At 44.7% G+C, this 17,574-nt stretch overlaps 1 protein-coding gene across 1 annotated transcript; it reads left to right on the forward strand.

Moving 5' to 3' along the window:
- The first annotated feature begins 588 nt into the window (after window positions 1-588).
- Window positions 589-12,529, forward strand: LOC124712042. The gene is made up of 5 exons (XM_047242333.1): window positions 589-727; window positions 4,917-5,123; window positions 5,210-5,254; window positions 10,295-10,528; window positions 12,348-12,529. Exons 1-5 carry the CDS (start codon window positions 680-682, stop codon window positions 12,420-12,422), a joined length of 609 nt encoding a protein of 202 aa, XP_047098289.1. The 5' UTR covers window positions 589-679; the 3' UTR covers window positions 12,423-12,529.
- The last annotated feature ends 5,045 nt before the right edge of the window (window positions 12,530-17,574 follow it).

A 17,574-nucleotide genomic window follows, 5' to 3' on the forward strand; every position in this document is an offset into this window, starting at 1 on the left:
TGTACCGCTGAGGAAAAATATGGGTTCTAGTTTGGCGATTAAGTAAAAAGAATGATAGTAAAACTAAAAAGACTGATGATGTTAAAGAGCAGCCTCGGAGTGTAAGATGAATGAATAAGGACTCTGGTGAAACTCTTGTTTCCAGGAAGGCGAAAAACCGGGTACCCAAATTCAAATGGTTCAAATGGCTCTAAGCACGATGGGACTTAACCTCTGATGTCATCAGTCCCATAGACTTAGAACTACTTAAGCCTAACTAACCTAAGGGCATCGCACACGTCCATGCCCGAGGCAGGATTCGAAGCTCCGACCGTAGCAGCAGGGTGGTTCCGTACTGAAGCGCTTAGAACCGCTCTATCACAACTGCCGGCCTTGGGTACCCCAACGCGTGCTTGTGATACACCGTTCACCTGGTTCCTAGTGGGGGCTGCAGGTGTGTCACATCTGTCACGCCAGTCCTGACGCATTTCCGAGCAAACCACTGGTTCAAGGTCCTCCTCTGCACCTGCTCAAACTTCATGACCTGACGCAACCTGTTTGCAGAGGTTACATCTGGTATCATTGCAAAAAAATGCAGAAGCTGTTTCTTCAGACGAAAAATGGTATAAAATGCGTTGATTCCGCATCATAGTCGCACTCCTCAGCAGCAGCAGAACCAGCAGCAGCAGCATTTACCGACATGGCGTCCAAACTGATCATCTTTCTCGCTCTGGCCTCTGTGCTCCAGGTACGTGCAGTCTTTACTCTCAAGTCTACTGCAGGGTAGCATCATGGCTGTAGCACCTGGAGTGCTCTGTGTCTTTTTTATATTGGGATTTGGAGGTGTTTCATCTAAAGTGAAACTACGTGGTTCAGCCACTAACATATGTAACTGACCTGAAGATCAACCATTACGTCCGATTCTGCCTGTAGTGTGTACCATCGCGGTACTGAGGAAACATGTAATCAGGAAAGCGTTTTCGCCACCGAGGAGATCCGTTGTTGCCAAACAAAAACCAATAAAAACACCAGCACCTGTATGTTATTTCTATATATGTGTCGCATACACACTGACCACTGAGCTACGGAAGAAATTTCTGTTTACGTTTTTTCTTATATATATATATACACTCCTGGAAATTGAAATAAGAACACCGTGAATTCATTGTCCCAGGAAGGGGAAACTTTATTGACACATTCCTGGGGTCAGATACATCACATGATCACACTGATAGAACCACAGGCACATAGACACAGGCAACAGAGCATGCACGATGTCGGCACTAGTACAGTGTATATCCACCTTTCGCAGCAATGCAGGCTGCTATTCTCCCATGGAGACGATCGTAGAGATGCTGGATGTAGTCCTGTGGAACGGCTTGCCATGCCATTTCCACCTGGCGCCTCAGTTGGACCAGCGTTCGTGCTGGACGTGCAGACCGCGTGAGACGACGCTTCATCCAGTCCCAAACATGCTCAATGGGGGACAGATCCGGAGATCTTGCTGGCCAGGGTAGTTGACTTACACCTTCTAGAGCACGTTGGGTGGCACGGGATACATGCGGACGTGCATTGTCCTGTTGGAACAGCAAGTTCCCTTGCCGGTCTAGGAATGGTAGAACGATGGGTTCGATGACGGTTTGGATGTACCGTGCACTATTCAGTGTCCCCTCGACGATCACCAGTGGTGTACGGCCAGTGTAGGAGATCGCTCCCCACACCATGATGCCGGGTGTTGGCCCTGTGTGCCTCGGTCGTATGCAGTCCTGATTGTGGCGCTCACCTGCACGGCGCCAAACACGCATACGACCATCATTGGCACCAAGGCAGAAGCGACTCTCATCGCTGAAGACGACACGTCTCCATTCGTCCCTCCATTCACGCCTGTCGCGACACCACTGGAGGCGGGCTGCACGATGTTGGGGCGTGAGCGGAAGACGGCCTAACGGTGTGCGGGACCGTAGCCCAGCTTCATGGAGACGGTTTCGAATGGTCCTCGCCGATACCCCAGGAGCAACAGTGTCCCTAATCTGCTGGGAAGTGGCGGTGCGGTCCCCTACGGCACTGCGTAGGATCCTACGGTCTTGGCGTGCATCCGTGCGTCGCTGCGGTCCGGTCCCAGGTCGACGGGCACGTGCACCTTCCGCCGACCACTGGCGACAACATCGATGTACTGTGGAGACCTCACGCCCCACGTGTTGAGCAATTCGGCGGTACGTCCACCCGGCCTCCCGCATGCCCACTATACGCCCTCGCTCAAAGTCCGTCAACTGCACATACGGTTCACGTCCACGCTGTCGCGGCATGCTACAAGTGTTAAAGACTGCGATGGAGCTCCGTATGCCACGGCAAACTGGCTGACACTGACGGCGGCGGTGCACAAATGCTGCGCAGCTAGCGCCATTCGACGGCCAACACCGCGGTTCCTGGTGTGTCCGTTGTGCCGTGCGTGTGATCATTGCTTGTACAGCCCTCTCGCAGTGTCCGGAGAAAGTATGGTGGGTCTGACACACCGGTGTCAATGTGTTCTTTTTTCCATTTCCAGGAGTGTATATATATATATATATATATATATATATATATATGTGTGTGTGTGTGTATATATATATATATATATATATATATATATATATATATATATATTATTTTACACCTCTAGTTCCGTAGGACTAAATTGAGGAGCAAATCTCCATGGTCATGGAACGTGTGAGCATATGAAATTCAACAGAAAAGTGAAAACATAAAAATAAAATGTTTATGAATCCAAAAAGATGACAAGCTATCATTTTATATAAACGCAATCGATAATGTAACACAGGAATTAGCTCAATTTTTCAAGGAATTCTTCGACAGACTGGAAGGACTGACCCATAAGGAAACTCTCCAGTTTAGATTTCCAAGCACGTGTATTAAAGAGTTTTGAATTTTATTCTTTATTGAAAATGGATGCTCAAGAGTCAAAGAGGTAGGATCAAAATGCAGATTGGACTTCTGCCTAGCATGCACTGTGTGAAATCTGATACTGTTAACAAAAACTGACATTAAAGAGTGTATACATTGAGAAATCTGTTTCGAAATATTAAGACTGATGAACAAGAGTCCGCAATAGATTCGCGAATTTACACTACTTACTTCTCGAACCGTCTGTTTCTGAGCCGAAAATACCCATTGAGAATGAGAAGAGTTACCCCAAAATACAGTACTATACGTCATAAGCGAGTGAAAATAAGCAAAGTAGATTACTATTCGTGTCGAACTATCACCCCCTACAGATACTGATGTTATAGTAAAAATGTCAGCATTTAGTCTTTGGACGAGATCCTGAACATAGGCATTCCTCGACGGTTTAACATCTATCTGAACACCCAGAAATTGGAACTGTTCAGTCTTACTAACCATATGCCCAATCTGTGTAATTATAGCTTCAGGCTTTGTTGAACTGTGTGTTAGAAACTGCGGAAACTGTGTCTTACTGCGATTTAGCGTTAGTTAATTTACTACAAGCCACCAACTTATGTCTTGTACTGCACTAATTGAAAAAGCGACAGTGCTCCACACAACATCCTTTTCCACAAAGCTAGTGTCATCAGCAGACAGAAATACTTTAGAATCACCTGTAATACTAACAGGCACATCACTTACATAAATAAGGAACAGGAGTGGCCCTAGCACTAACCTCTGGAGCACCCCCATTTGAAAGTGCTCTTCTCGGATCCCACAACGTAGCCATTCTCAATACTGTGGAGACTGACCCTTTGTTGATGGTTCACTTACAAAGTTGACAGTTGATCTCGTGTGATCGTTACTAGACCGATACTCTTTCTTTCCAGTTATTCTATTAAGATATGGAACTACAAGGGTAGTGAAAAGGTAGTTGGAGGGTGGTCTCAATATCAGCAACCTGCAATCTGCAGTATAATGTATCTGGCATCCACATCTTCAACAAATGATTATCGCGTTACTTGCATTGTCGTGCAGTCACCACCATCGTTCTCTTATTCTTCTTCTTTTCCTTTTTCTTCTTCCCCTTCTCCCTATCCATCTTCCCTGCTTTCTCCTAATGTCTTTCCGCAAAGAACTCTTTTGCAGTCTTCAATATCACCGCGTTTCTTTCGACGTGACTTTTCAATCAATTTCCCATTTCTCTTTTCGTTGAACTGGGATTCTTCTCACAAGCCATACTTATGTCTTGCTTTATTTCCTGTACATCCCTCATTTGTGCATTGAACGTACAAAAATTCGGCTGTTGCACAAGGTGCCACATTCAATACTGACTTAGGAAATTTTCTGTGCATGAAAGTTTCCTGATATTTTAACTATATCATTTCTGAAATAACGCTCACACTCACGAGGATTAACTGTTTTCACTTTGATAACCTAAGGGAGCCTCGAATACACATTTACCCCGAGTGTGACTCAGTCCACACTATTCCGGAATGAAACCTGACGATGTAGGAAGTCATTTAATATCCACATTTGGAACACATTTTCACGTTAAAAATTCGGATTCCCAACAGTAAAAAAATCGATATAGACAAACTGAAAACCAGACTGTTGCAGGACATGATAAGCTGATATAGAACAGTGGTTAAGCTAATTCTCCACGACCACCAGAAGCCTAGTGATACAGACTTCCTCTTACAGTCTGAGGATATTCACTAACAACAGTAGTCCAGTGTTGTTTTAAATTCATCCCCAAACTAAAACACAACATTTTCCTCAGCGGCACATAGCAGCTTACACTCAGTATAATGTGCAAACATTTGGGAGGTGTCGCATTTTCATTTTGATTGAAGTCTTAATCAATGTTGAAGGAAAACTCACTGTTTCATGGTACAACCATTCTAATATATCATTAGTTCTAGTGGAAACAAAGCGTTCCAGGCACACTGCATGTTATGGATAGAGTGACTTTATAGTCTCTTGTTACTTCACAGATTGGCACATCTACCCCCACGTGGGGCCTTATCGGTGGCCTGGGGGACGTGCTTGGCTCGTTGGGACAGGCCGTAGGTACGATGGTCAACGCCACCCACGAAGTCGTCTCGGGGATCGAGAATACTGTCAACACTGCTATCCAGACGGGCGAGGATCTTCTCGTGGACGCCCTTAACACGACTGCTAACGTCGTGTCCGACATACAGGTGGGATTATAAACAGTGCGTGAAAGACGGTCACGATCTATAAGAGGAGTTACAATATTGGATTCATTTTCTTTCATTGTTTGCAGGCGGATGTCCAAGACCAAGTTGAGACAGCGGTAGAAGGAGTTATGGTAAGCAACTAAGTACTAGACGTGATGTTATATTGTTGTAGTGCTGCATAGTTTTTGGCGAAGGTAGACATTCATATTCACACGCTAAGTTCTTACATCGTGTCAGAATATACGTTTTTGACAACCTGTATGAAGCTAATGTTTCTAGAAAGTAACATACAACTCAAACTGCCGTATTTTTGTGCCACTCTCGTAACCAACGTCCGAAGTAAGTGGACTGGAGCTGCACTCGGATAAACTGCTCCAATCTCTCCGGAGTTTTCTATACAGAGAAAGAACGTGTAACTTTTCAGCTTGTATTGTATTGTACGGAACTGGGGACCTAGAAACGATGGAGAGGCTTCGTCCCCGCCATAGCCCTCAGTGGTAAACAGCCCCACAACAGGCTACAGCTGTCTACTCACCCCACCACCGCCCCACACCGAACCCAGGGTTATTATGCGGCTCGGCCTGCAGTGGACACCCCCCCCCCCCCCCCCCCGGAACGTCACGCACTAGACGAGTGTTATCCCAATTTTGGCGTGGTAGCGTTATGATGGTTTACGCGTACATAGAGAAAGTGTTTGCGCAGCAATCGCCGACTGAGGCGGAATAAGTGGAACCAGCCCGCATTCCCCGAGGCAGATGGAAAACCGCCTTAAAAAGCATCCACAGACTGGCCGGCACACCGGACCTCAAATTTCATCCGCCGGGCGAATTCGTGTCGGGGACCGGCACGCCTTACCGCTCGGAAAGCAGTGCATTAGACCGCAAACCGGGCAGGTAACTTTCAGCTTAAAAATCAAACGATGTAGCGCTATTGCTAACTTCCTGAAATCGCCATGTGGAGGTCCAAAATTTCTGAACAGCGATAAAACGCGAGGCTCCTGATGGGCCTTTGAAACGGCCGAGGCCAATTTCTCATCGTATTATGTACAAACCGACTTTTGGTTCGGTGTCTAATAACCACGTCGTCGTCTACACTTTGAACACAATTTTCCTTTCAAGCCTATAACTATCGTTTGGTTTGGTTAGGATATTGATAATTTGTTCTTTACCAGCCGAATAATCACACAGCAGGTCATAAAAGAGGGGTCGACTTGTTTTCCTAAACTTACTGACCATCGACATAAATGTAGCAACTTTGTTTTGTCATGTGAACTGCACTGTCTTGCGGTTCCACAAGCATTTTTTGATGAGTCGCTTTTCGTACAAGAATCCAAGGAATAAAAAAGAAATTGTCTAAAATATCAAGTGTTCTGTAATTGATTTGGTGAAAAGAAACACGTAACAGCAAAACGTGTCTCTCGCTGTAAACGGACGTGTGCGCCACCTAAATAACAGACACATCATTAACGGTATTTTACAGTGAGGAAAATTGTAGAACAGTTACAGGTCGTACATAAATGCTGACATAAGATCTCGGAAGACAAGAGATTTTACGAGGCACAACGCATCTGCAGTAAAAGTGTTTCCAATGAAACCATAAAAACAACAGTTTTTACAGGATAATTTCTTAGTTTCCTTTCGTTTTCGTAAACATAAATACCACCACTTTCACATGTCGTTCCCTTGAGATTTAGATGATATTTAACGCCTGTGTAAGTCCATGAACTTTTCATCAAGGTAATACATTTTTTATGGTGAGTGAAAGGGGCAGAGGGTCAAATAATGTGAAGAAGTATCACACCCCACAAGAAAAAAGAGATTACATTCGTCTCCATACAAATCCCCCTAATGCAACACAGAACTGGTTAAGCTCAACTTACCTGTCATATTTCCGTTTGCTGTATCATTTAAACCCACAGCGCGAACTACAGAACATAGCAAACATAAGATTTTTTCACTTTGTTATTTCACGCCAAACATCTGAAATAATTATTTCACTAAATATGTTCTTTAACATTTTTGTGTGTAAAGGATGTGTAAGAACAGTTTTCAGCGAATATGTATTACTTCATAATCCCATAAATTTTCTGTTTCTTGCTGCAAAACTTTAGTCGTGATTTTGTCTTCCCATATCTGCATATTTGCTGTGATTATGCCTTTACCTGATGACTTCGTTATTTCTCAGTCACGCTAATGTTTTACGTACTTCTTTTCCGTCTTCTGGAACTAAATATTCCTTCCTTTGTTCCATAATTTTTCTTGGCCACTTATCTTCAAGGTTCTTCACAATTTAACAAGTTCTCGAAGTATTTGACTAAGATCTCACCATGTTCATCCTTGTTCACTGACAGTTTCTCTTTCTTTTTCTCTTCGAAAACTCATGATCTGTGGTTGGCTTCAAACCGAATACAGTTTTTCAGTCATATAAGGCTTTTCTTATATTTCTGGGAGATAGTACTTCTTTTGGACTGGCATAGCAATTTCGCTGTCAGTAAGCATGTTTTTTCTGTTGCGTCAAATGTATCTTACATTTTTCTACGTAACAAGCTTTATGGATGCCTGAACTTTTTCAGTAACGCGATCGCAGTCTTCAGTTCACTACCTGTGTCTAAGTGTTACCTGTAATGATTTGACAAAATTTACAGGATATTATCCCAGGAGTCCATTTTCTTTTCCAGTAGTAGTTTGTGAAACTCGCTTCTGCCTCCTTGCAGCTTCTCACAGTCCACTTTCATTGCCTTATTGAGACACAGATATTTCTTATTTACAGGAATATGAATAGTTTCATGCGCGTCAAGAAATGATAAATCTCGATTGGTGTCTTTGGGAACTTCCACGTTAACAATGACGCTGGTGATTCGTACTAAGATGGCAATATGGCACAGATGATATTCTCTGAGGCCTCTGCACGGCAAACATTATATTTTCCTTTTCCTGAAAAGTGTTATATAGAAAGTGGACCTAATTTTACAGTCAAAATTTTCGCCCATCCTTTAACACTTGCGTTTACTCTGTTGTGGGTTGAGTAAAGTTTTTTCCAAAACTATCATTTTCTTTCTGCTTGTAGACTGAAATCGTCCCTTGGAATTATTACAGTGTTGTTTAAGTTTTGTGTAGTTCGTCCTCTAACTGATCCCAGAGTGCTCCTACTTCCTTTGGATTTCTTGAGTTTTACTGATTTACGGGAACGTGTACAGTACATAAAGGACACTTCTTTTTTGCACGTTACAGTGGCAGCGGTGATTATTCTAAAGGGAGAACTAAACTCCGTTACAGAATGTGTTTTGGCTTTCCTACACTAAACACTGAGCCAAGCTGTTAATGGTTTCTTCTGATTATCACGTTCCAAAACACTAACAAAATCATTGCACAAACTACTCCGTTCGATTAAGAACTGATATTCTAGAGCCAACAAGAATTATAGTTGTATATGAAAAAAGATGAGCTGGTTATGTCGTCTCTGTAATTACTCATACTACGGAAATAAGCTTATTATATAAGGGCCTCAGGAAAGTTGCTACAGATGACACCATGTTCCCAATATTTATAAGGTGTCAATAGAGATTTGAGAAGAAAGGTTTTGGTTGTTAAATCTACACAAAAATGAAGAGATGCGTAACTTATCACCGAAGAAGTAGAACTTCAGTCCTACGGTAACTTGTGAAACGATTCACATCTCAACTGTAGCTTTGACTCCTCATCAGTTCTCCTCAGTGCCTTTCACACATACAGAGTATTTGGCTACAGTTACATAAAGTGACGTAAATTACAGCTGTAGTACAGAAATTGAAATACAATATCAGAGTTAGTTGCAATCTTGTGTTTTCCTACCAAGTAAAGAAATTAAATAGTGCAGTATTGTGTGAACCCCAGATAATCACCTTCATTGTCAATTCTTTTTCCAACAAATATCGAGAAATAACCTTAAATCAGAATATATATATGAAGATGGTATCTGTTTCTTCAGACATGTCCGAAAGAACAGATACCATCTTCATACACATATATAGTTAAGGCTCATCGGCCATTTGACCAGCTTCTTCTATGCGGATGCACGAACAGTGCCCAAACTCTTACGGGAATCGGCAAAAAGCAGCGAGTATTGAGTATAATGGGCAGGGGCACTATGAATATAGTGCGGGACAATAAGCTGGGAATGAGGGTCTCACGGCATGCGTGCCAGAGATAAACCCCTGCAGTCGCACTATCCTCTGTGTCCTCGGTGACTCAGATGGATGCCGGCACGGTAGTTCAGCGTGTTCGGTCAGAGAGCTGGTTGGCATCTCTAATAAAAAAACTGAGTGGAAGGAACAACAAACGAACTTGAACGGATGTCATGTGACATCCGCAACGACCAAACACAACAATCAACAACGGACAAAAAAGAGGATAGAACGTCTGCCATGGAGGCAGAAGATCCTGAGTTCGAGTCCCGGTCGGGGCGCACATTTTCGATCGTCCCCGTTGACGTACATCGTCGCCTGTATGGAGCTAAGCGTAGTGATTTCATTGTAACTTAAATCATAAATTGGATTTACACGTAGATTTTGATAGACTGTATTACATTAACAGATGAAGATGGTATCTGTTTCATATTATTTATTTTTCCTAACAACGTTCCCAGGTTTCATGGCTATTGTTTCTCCCTTATGCTTACAGACGAGTGTGTTGGACACTCATCTGTAACTGAGGTGACAGATTGGTGACATAAATCCCAATCTGTTTAGTTCTCTATAGCCCCTAAGAAAATAGATTTTTTGAGCGAAACCAGTGGTCATACATTTGTTCCATTGCTAATGCTATGCTCGCGTAAAAATTGCTCTGCACTCCACACATAACAACAACAACACTACGTAGACGTCACCGGCTTACTACCTGACTACATTCTTGATGTATCCGCAGCCGGATCAAATGACCTTCTTGACGCGATATTTCAGGAGGCCCGCTGGCGACCACCTTCAGGTAAGAACACTGGTTGCTAAATCTCGCTGGTGCAACGGACACTTTCATGCAGATACAAAGACGACATCAGTAGCACCCGGCGTTACTTCAGCATATTTGTCTCAAATCAGCTTCTGTTACAAGAAGGGAATACATCCCCTAATTCGTTTCCAGTCGTTTAGTTGTAATCCTCCGCCCCACTTATTAGTGTGTTCCCGTGCCTTCTTCTAGAACCTGACCGGCAGCGTCTCGTCTGGCGTTCTGAGCTCTGTGTCTTCACTGGCCAACGGCATCGGCAGCGACGTGGCTCAGGTGATCGACCTGCTCGACAACGCGGCCGAAGACAGCGTCGACGCCATCGTCCAGCTGACGGCCGACGCCACCACCTCCTTGAACCAGCTGGTGGACCTTGCACAGGCAGTGGGCGACGCGAAGCTTAACATGATCGTGTCCTCACTCAAAGGGGTAAGAGTAGCAGCCTGCTGGATAAAAAATGAAACTTGGGATGCCAATTTCGTTATATAGAGTTGAGCAGCAGTTTATTCTGAAACATTTACTTCTCACAAGGTGACTCACTTGCCTTCGTAATTTTCACGATACAATGGGCTACAGCTACTGCTGCCTTTAACAGTTGCTCCATCTTTTTTTGTATTCGGTTATGAAAAGTGTCTTTAAGGCCGGCAATGCAGTTTTAGTTTTTGTGTCCCTATATATTTGTGGCTACTGCTCTTAATATGCTCCTATATATTGAAGATTAAATAACACGAACGAAAAACATGATCGAAGCAGCAAATGGGTTACCGCACTACTGAGAAGTAAAAATCTCTAGGTTGCGACTGCAAGAGAAAAGGCTGCGTTTTAAAAATTCCTTCGCTGAATTACTCTGAAACTTTGGCTTAAAAATACAGTTAACACAGTTAACAGAATACAGTTAGGAATACAGCTGACATCAGCAATGACGATCTCGTGCTTACCATGTACTTGTTTGGGCGTTAGTTGCAAACCGAATGCTCTAGTTCACCTTGAAGTAGGTCCGCATTCATCGACTCAGTGTCGTCTGCATCCCGTTCCCATCTTCCTACGAAGTAAGCATAAAGGGACTGGAACACACGTCGAGGCTTCAGGTACGAAAGCCGAACTATACTTACTACAACTAATTTAATTTGCTTATTCTCTTGCATATCGTTTCACTGGGTTACACACGAAATCTTAGTCAAGAAACAGAACTACGGATATATTTAAACACAAGAAGGAACAGGTTGAATAGGGGTAGTCAAACTGTTTTACCCACCGTCTACTTAGGTACCTCTGTTAGTAGTAAAATTTTCTAACCGCCCAACAGTTCACAGAAAGTGGGGAAATAACTTCATAAAATTTACGAAGCATAGTTATATCAAGTTAGATAATTTAATAATAATGTCTCACCAAATATTCTGTCAAAATTTTGTAAAGTGTAATGAAAATATGTTTAACCCCAAACGCCTACTACCCACCCTTGTAGCTGGAACGCCCACTAGTGAGCTGTAGGGACCAGGGTGACTACCAATAGCTTAGAGGGATATTTGCTAAGGCATCTACGAACATTTAACATAGCGAAAAAAGAAGAAATATAATTAAAAATTAATGGAGGAGACAGATATTAGTAGTAAACAGAGCAGAAATTTTCGTGAATGATATCAGTTTTCGCACTAGCTGTTATCGATACGATTACACGATTTATTTTATATTACGTAGTTGAGTGATACATAGTTTCAGCTGTGTGGCGCGTCTCTAGTGCAACTCATGATGCGTTAAGTACCACACATCCTTACACTTGTGACACTGAGTAACTTTTACTTTCGTAGTACCCTGTGATATGCCTGTAATTATAAAACCCAGCTAGCCACACGTTGCTTCTAAAATTCGGTGACGCAGATGAGTACACTGACCCCAACCCAAATACGAACATTTAAGAGGTTACACACTATACTTTGAAAATGACTACAGAGACAAAAATATATAACAGTGAACAACATAAAATATAAGGATGCTTCAATCCCAGCAGTAATTGTTAGTGCAGCAAACTGTTATCATACAAGAAGTTTAGCGTGGCTGTGGACCGTATTGCAACTAAAACCAGCAGCAGCTAGATATTCAAAGATTAAGAGCGGTGTAGACAGTGAAGGAGAACAGAATCAAAATACTTTGCAATTAAGAAAGTTAAGAAAACATGTGTTTTCGCATCTGCACGCAAACTCTAATCAGCTCATTTACTCAGGTAGAGGACACTGATGCTGTGTTTCAGTCTGTGGACACTGTGACGTCACTGGTGGATTCTCTGGTAGCCGCCAGCAGCAACAACACGAGCAGCAGACGTTAAATTCGACGCCAGCGCGGGGGAACATTCATCAGCTTCTTTGTCCTAACAGATGTACTGTAATGATGCGACGCCAATCGGAAATTCTGAATAAAAATGTGTGATAGAAATAACTAGAGTTTGATTTCTGAATATTCCTGTTACAAGCTCAAGCTCTGATAACACAGAGCCAAACTTTTCAAATGTGAACCACAGCTAACGTTAGAAAACGTCTGCGCGGGCAACACACTTTTATCTGCAAGATCACCAACGTGGGATGTCTCCCACGATGAGAAATACTGTAGTCTTCATGGCTCCCACACATTGGCCAAAAACCCAGTACACATAATTTCGTCGCGAACATCGTCGTAGTGCCTTAATTAAAGGAAAGGAAATCCACTTTTGACAGAGATGTAGACTCGGGACACGTTTTCCCAGTGGACTATGTTCGCGCTCTCTCCCATGCCTCCGTGTTGACTCTCAAAGTCGTGAACTTAAAACCGGGCGCTTAGAAACCTTTCAGATAGAAAACGACCAATTTCACCGAGGAAAATCGCAGTCTCGGAGTGTACATATTGCAGAAAGTTTAGATTTATTCACTACTGTAAAACTCGCAACCCGTTGTAAACCAAGGATTCGTTAACAGAAGCCACTTAATTACATTATCTGATCAAACGTAGCCCTTTGTATTTCGGAATTGACCACCAGATATTACTAGAGGCAAACCCGCCAGTATTAAAGGAGGCAGGGAGTGTTGTGTTGTCAAAATCGTGGCACCAGCTGCACAAAAGGAAGGCGCCACCGCTCCCCCCCCCCCCCCCCCCCTCCACGCTCTGGAATTGCAAGTCTGTACACAGACGTAAAAGAAATTCTCAGTCCTATCAGCCAGTTCAACGTCCCGAAAATTCTAGGAACAATTCAGAACACAGTAGCCCAGCTGAGGCAAGCTTCTGATCCGATCACGAAATTTACGATAATATGCAATGCAGTTTTCAGGCTTCTTGGGCCTTAATCGAAGGTGCACGATCATGACCTGAAATGTCGGTAGCATTCTGTTTCAAAGGAACGCCCTCCAAGAATTCCTTGACTCATATAAAGTCGACGTGGTGTGAATCACAGAGACGCGTATAACACCGGATGACAACTTTAACGTACGAATCTACATAACGTATAGGACTGACAGGCCGAATCGACAAGGGGGCGGTACAGCCGTGTTAGTCAAGAACAGACTGCCGCACTGTTAACTAAACACACCACGCCTTAGAAGAGCAGACGCCACAGCAATAGAAACAGTAATAGCAGGGAGATCAGTCGCTCTAATAGCTGTTTACCATCCTGCACGGAAGCCAAACCTACATCCTGATGACCTCACCGACTTGACAAACAAGACCGAATATGTGATAAAGGTGGTGACCTAAACTCTAAATATGGTGCATGGAATTGCTGGGCCACCAACACCAACGGAAGAATCTTACGTAAATACCTAGAAGCACACAGCGGCATTACAGTCATAGCATCGACGCTCTTCCCCTACCATTGAACTCAGAGACCGGACATATTAGACATATTTGTCTGTAAAAATCTGACACCAGCCCACCATAACAGTAGTAAATGATCTGGACTCGGATCATAATCCGGTACTACTGTCACTAGAGAACGACCCAGCAAGGCAATTTGACATTAGATCTATTTTTTTGGAAATTTGCGGTAAGGTCTTATGGGACCAAACTACTGAGGTCATCGGTCCCTAATCTTAAGCGCTACGTAATCTATCTTAAACTAATTTACGCTAAGGACAACACACACCCATGCCCGAGGGAGGACTCGAAACTCCGACGGTGGGAGCCGCGCGGACCGTGCAAGACGCCCCAGACCGCGCAGCTACCCTGCGCGGCACTAGAACTATTAAGACATCATATACCAACTGGGAAAGGTTCAGTAACCTCCTTCAGACGAACAAATCGGAGATTCCACTGTTACACACAAAGAGAGCAGCCAATGCAGCATTAGCAAACATCAGTGAAATCATACACTCCTGGAAATTGAAATATGAACACCGTGAATTCATTGTCCCAGGAAGGGGAAACTTTATTGACACATTCCTGGGGTCAGATACATCACATGATCACACTGACAGAACCACAGGCACATAGACACGGGCAACAGAGCATGCACAATGTCGGCACTAGTACAGTGTATATCCACCTTTCGCAGCAATGCAGGCTGCTATTCTCCCATGGAGACGATCGTAGAGATGCTGGATGTAGTCCTGTGGAACGGCTTGCCATGCTATTTCCACCTGGCGCCTCAGTTGGACCAGCGTTCGTGCTGGACGTGCAGACCGCGTGAGACGACGCTTCATCCAGACCCAAGCATGCTCAATGGGGGACGGATCCGGAGATCTTGCTGGCCAGGGTAGTTGACTTACACCTTCTAGAGCACGTTGGGTGGCACGGGATACATGCGGACGTGCATTGTCCTGTTGGAACAGCAAGTTAACTTGCCGGTCTAGGAATGGTAGAACGATGGGTTCGATGACGGTTTGGATGTACCGTGCACTATTCAGTGTCCCCTCGACGATCACCAGTGGTGTACGGCCAGTGTAGGAGATCGCTCCCCACACCATGATGCCGGGTGTTGGCCCTGTGTGCCTCGGTCGTATGCAGTCCTGATTGTGGCGCTCACCTGCACGGCGCCAAACACGCATACGACCATCATTGGCACCAAGGCAGAAGCGACTCTCATCGCTGAAGACGACACGTCTCCATTCGTCCCTCCATTCACGCCTGTCGCGACACCACTAGAGGCGGGCTGCATGATGTTGGGGCGTGAGCGGAAGACGGCCTAACGGTGTGCGGGACCGTAGCCCAGCTTCATGGAGACGGTTGCGAATGGTCCTCGCCGATACCCCAGGAGCAACAGTGTCCCTAATTTGCTGGGAAGTGGCGGTGCGGTCCCCTACGGCACTGCGTAGGATCCTACGGTCTTGGCGTACATCCGTGCGTCGCTGCGGTCCGGTCCCAGGTCGACGGGCACGTGCACCTTCCGCCGACCACTGGCGACAACATCGATGTACTGTGGAGACCTCACGCCCCACGTGTTGAGCAATTCGGCGGTACGTCCACCCGGCCTCCCGCATGCCCACTATACGCCCTCGCTCAAAGTCCGTCAGCTGCACATACGGTTCACGTCCACGCTGTCGCGGCATGCTACCAGTGTTAAAGACTGCGCTGGAGCTCCGTATGCCACGGCAAACTGGCTGACACTGACGGCGGCGGTGCACAAATGCTGCGCAGCTAGCGCCATTCGACGGCCAACACCGCGGTTCCTGGTGTGTCCGTTGTGCCGTGCGTGTGATCATTGCTTGTACAGCCCCCTCGCAGTGTCCGGAGCAAGAATGGTGGGTCTGACACACCGGTGTCAATGTGTTCTTTTTTCCATTTTCGGGAGTGTAGTATAATGCGGGAAGCAAACCACCACTGCTATAATCCACACCATCTCCAGAGGGGCTTTCCCACAGCATATTCAAGATCTGCTGCAAGAGAACAAACACTACCGCCAGAGATGGCAAACGTATCGGGACCCAGCAGACCGAATCAAGGCCGATAGACTCGCCAGAAAAGTGAGACGCGAACTCCAGGCCCACAGAGAAACCACCTGGGGAAACGTTCTTGCTGACACTGAAAATAACACGGAAAACTTCTCGAATCTTGTCAAAACCAGAAAGGAGAAGCAAGCCGTCATTAAGCCGCTCCAAGGTAGAAATGGGATCGTTTACGAAGCGGAGGACAAGGCTGAGGCAATGGCCGACACTCTGGAACTGCAGTTCACCACTCCAACAGCTGTCGATGACGAGAGTGACGATCACGAGGAACATGTCGTAAAGCAAATGAACATAATACTTCGACATCTAAGCGACACCATGTTTTCACCAGTGGACTCCGATACAGTCAGCACACGCTTCAGATATATACCATGGACAAGAGAAAGGCACCTGGCCCAGACAACATCCTACCTCTTCAACTGAAACACCTACCTCAGAACGCAATTGAGTTTCTCGCAGCCCCTATGCAACGCTTGTCTAACTCTTCAGTACTTTCCTCTGGCTTGGAAACAGGCAAAGGTCATAACAATACCAAAGCCAAACAAGGACCACCTTTTTCCCCAGAATCATAGGCCGGTCTCTCTATTGAGTTTTCTGGGGAAAGTGCTGGAAAAAATCACATAGAAGGAACTACAGAAAATCACTACAGAAAATCACTACAGAAAACAACATTATCACACAGAAGCAATTCGGCTTTAGTAGTGAGCATAGCACCACCCACCAATCCATGAGACTGACTGAGGAGATATGCTGAGCTCGCAACATCAAGCATACTACAGGGGCAGTCTTCCTTGACATATAGAAAAGTCCTTGATAAGGTCTAGCACCTGGGCCCTATCTACAAGCTCCATCTTCAAGGCTTCCCAAACACATCATTCACATTCAGGCATCCTTTCTAGGGAACAGAATGTTAAACATAAAACTATCTGGTGCCCAAAGTAATATCAGACAGATAAAGGCTGGAGTGCCGCAGGTTCCATACTCGGCCCAGCACAAATGATACAAATGACATACCAAAGCAACCAGGGGGTCACCTGTCGCTGTTCGCCGACGACACTGCGCTGTACAGTATCAATAGAAATCTACTGTTTATTTCCAGAAAACTTCAGCACCACTTACAGTTCATTCAGAAATGGGGAAACCTGGGGAAGATAACCATTAATTGTACCAAGACACAGGCTATTATGTTCACCCACAGGAGTATGAGCCCCAGCATAGTTACTAGATTTAGCAATGTAAACTTTGTATGGCAAGAAAACGTTAACTAGTTAGACATAATATTTGATAAGAGACATACATTCAAGAAACACGTTACCCAAATCAGTAGCAGAGGTTCCCAGCATATATCTTCATTGCAACCACTCTTCAAATGAGAAGGGCTAACTGTAAACAATAAGCTAAGATTATACAAGTCAGTAGTACTACCGCCGATATTATATGTATCAGAACTCTGGTCACTGGCATCAAAGAAGAGCATCAAGAAAGTTAAAGCAGTGCACAATAGATGATTGCGCTTACCACCAAATGCGTTCCGCTATTTTCCCAATACACATTTGTACAAATTGGCAAATA

Source organism: Schistocerca piceifrons, chromosome 8, assembly GCF_021461385.2.
Source record: "Schistocerca piceifrons isolate TAMUIC-IGC-003096 chromosome 8, iqSchPice1.1, whole genome shotgun sequence".
Taxonomy (NCBI): Eukaryota; Metazoa; Arthropoda; class Insecta; order Orthoptera; family Acrididae; genus Schistocerca; species Schistocerca piceifrons.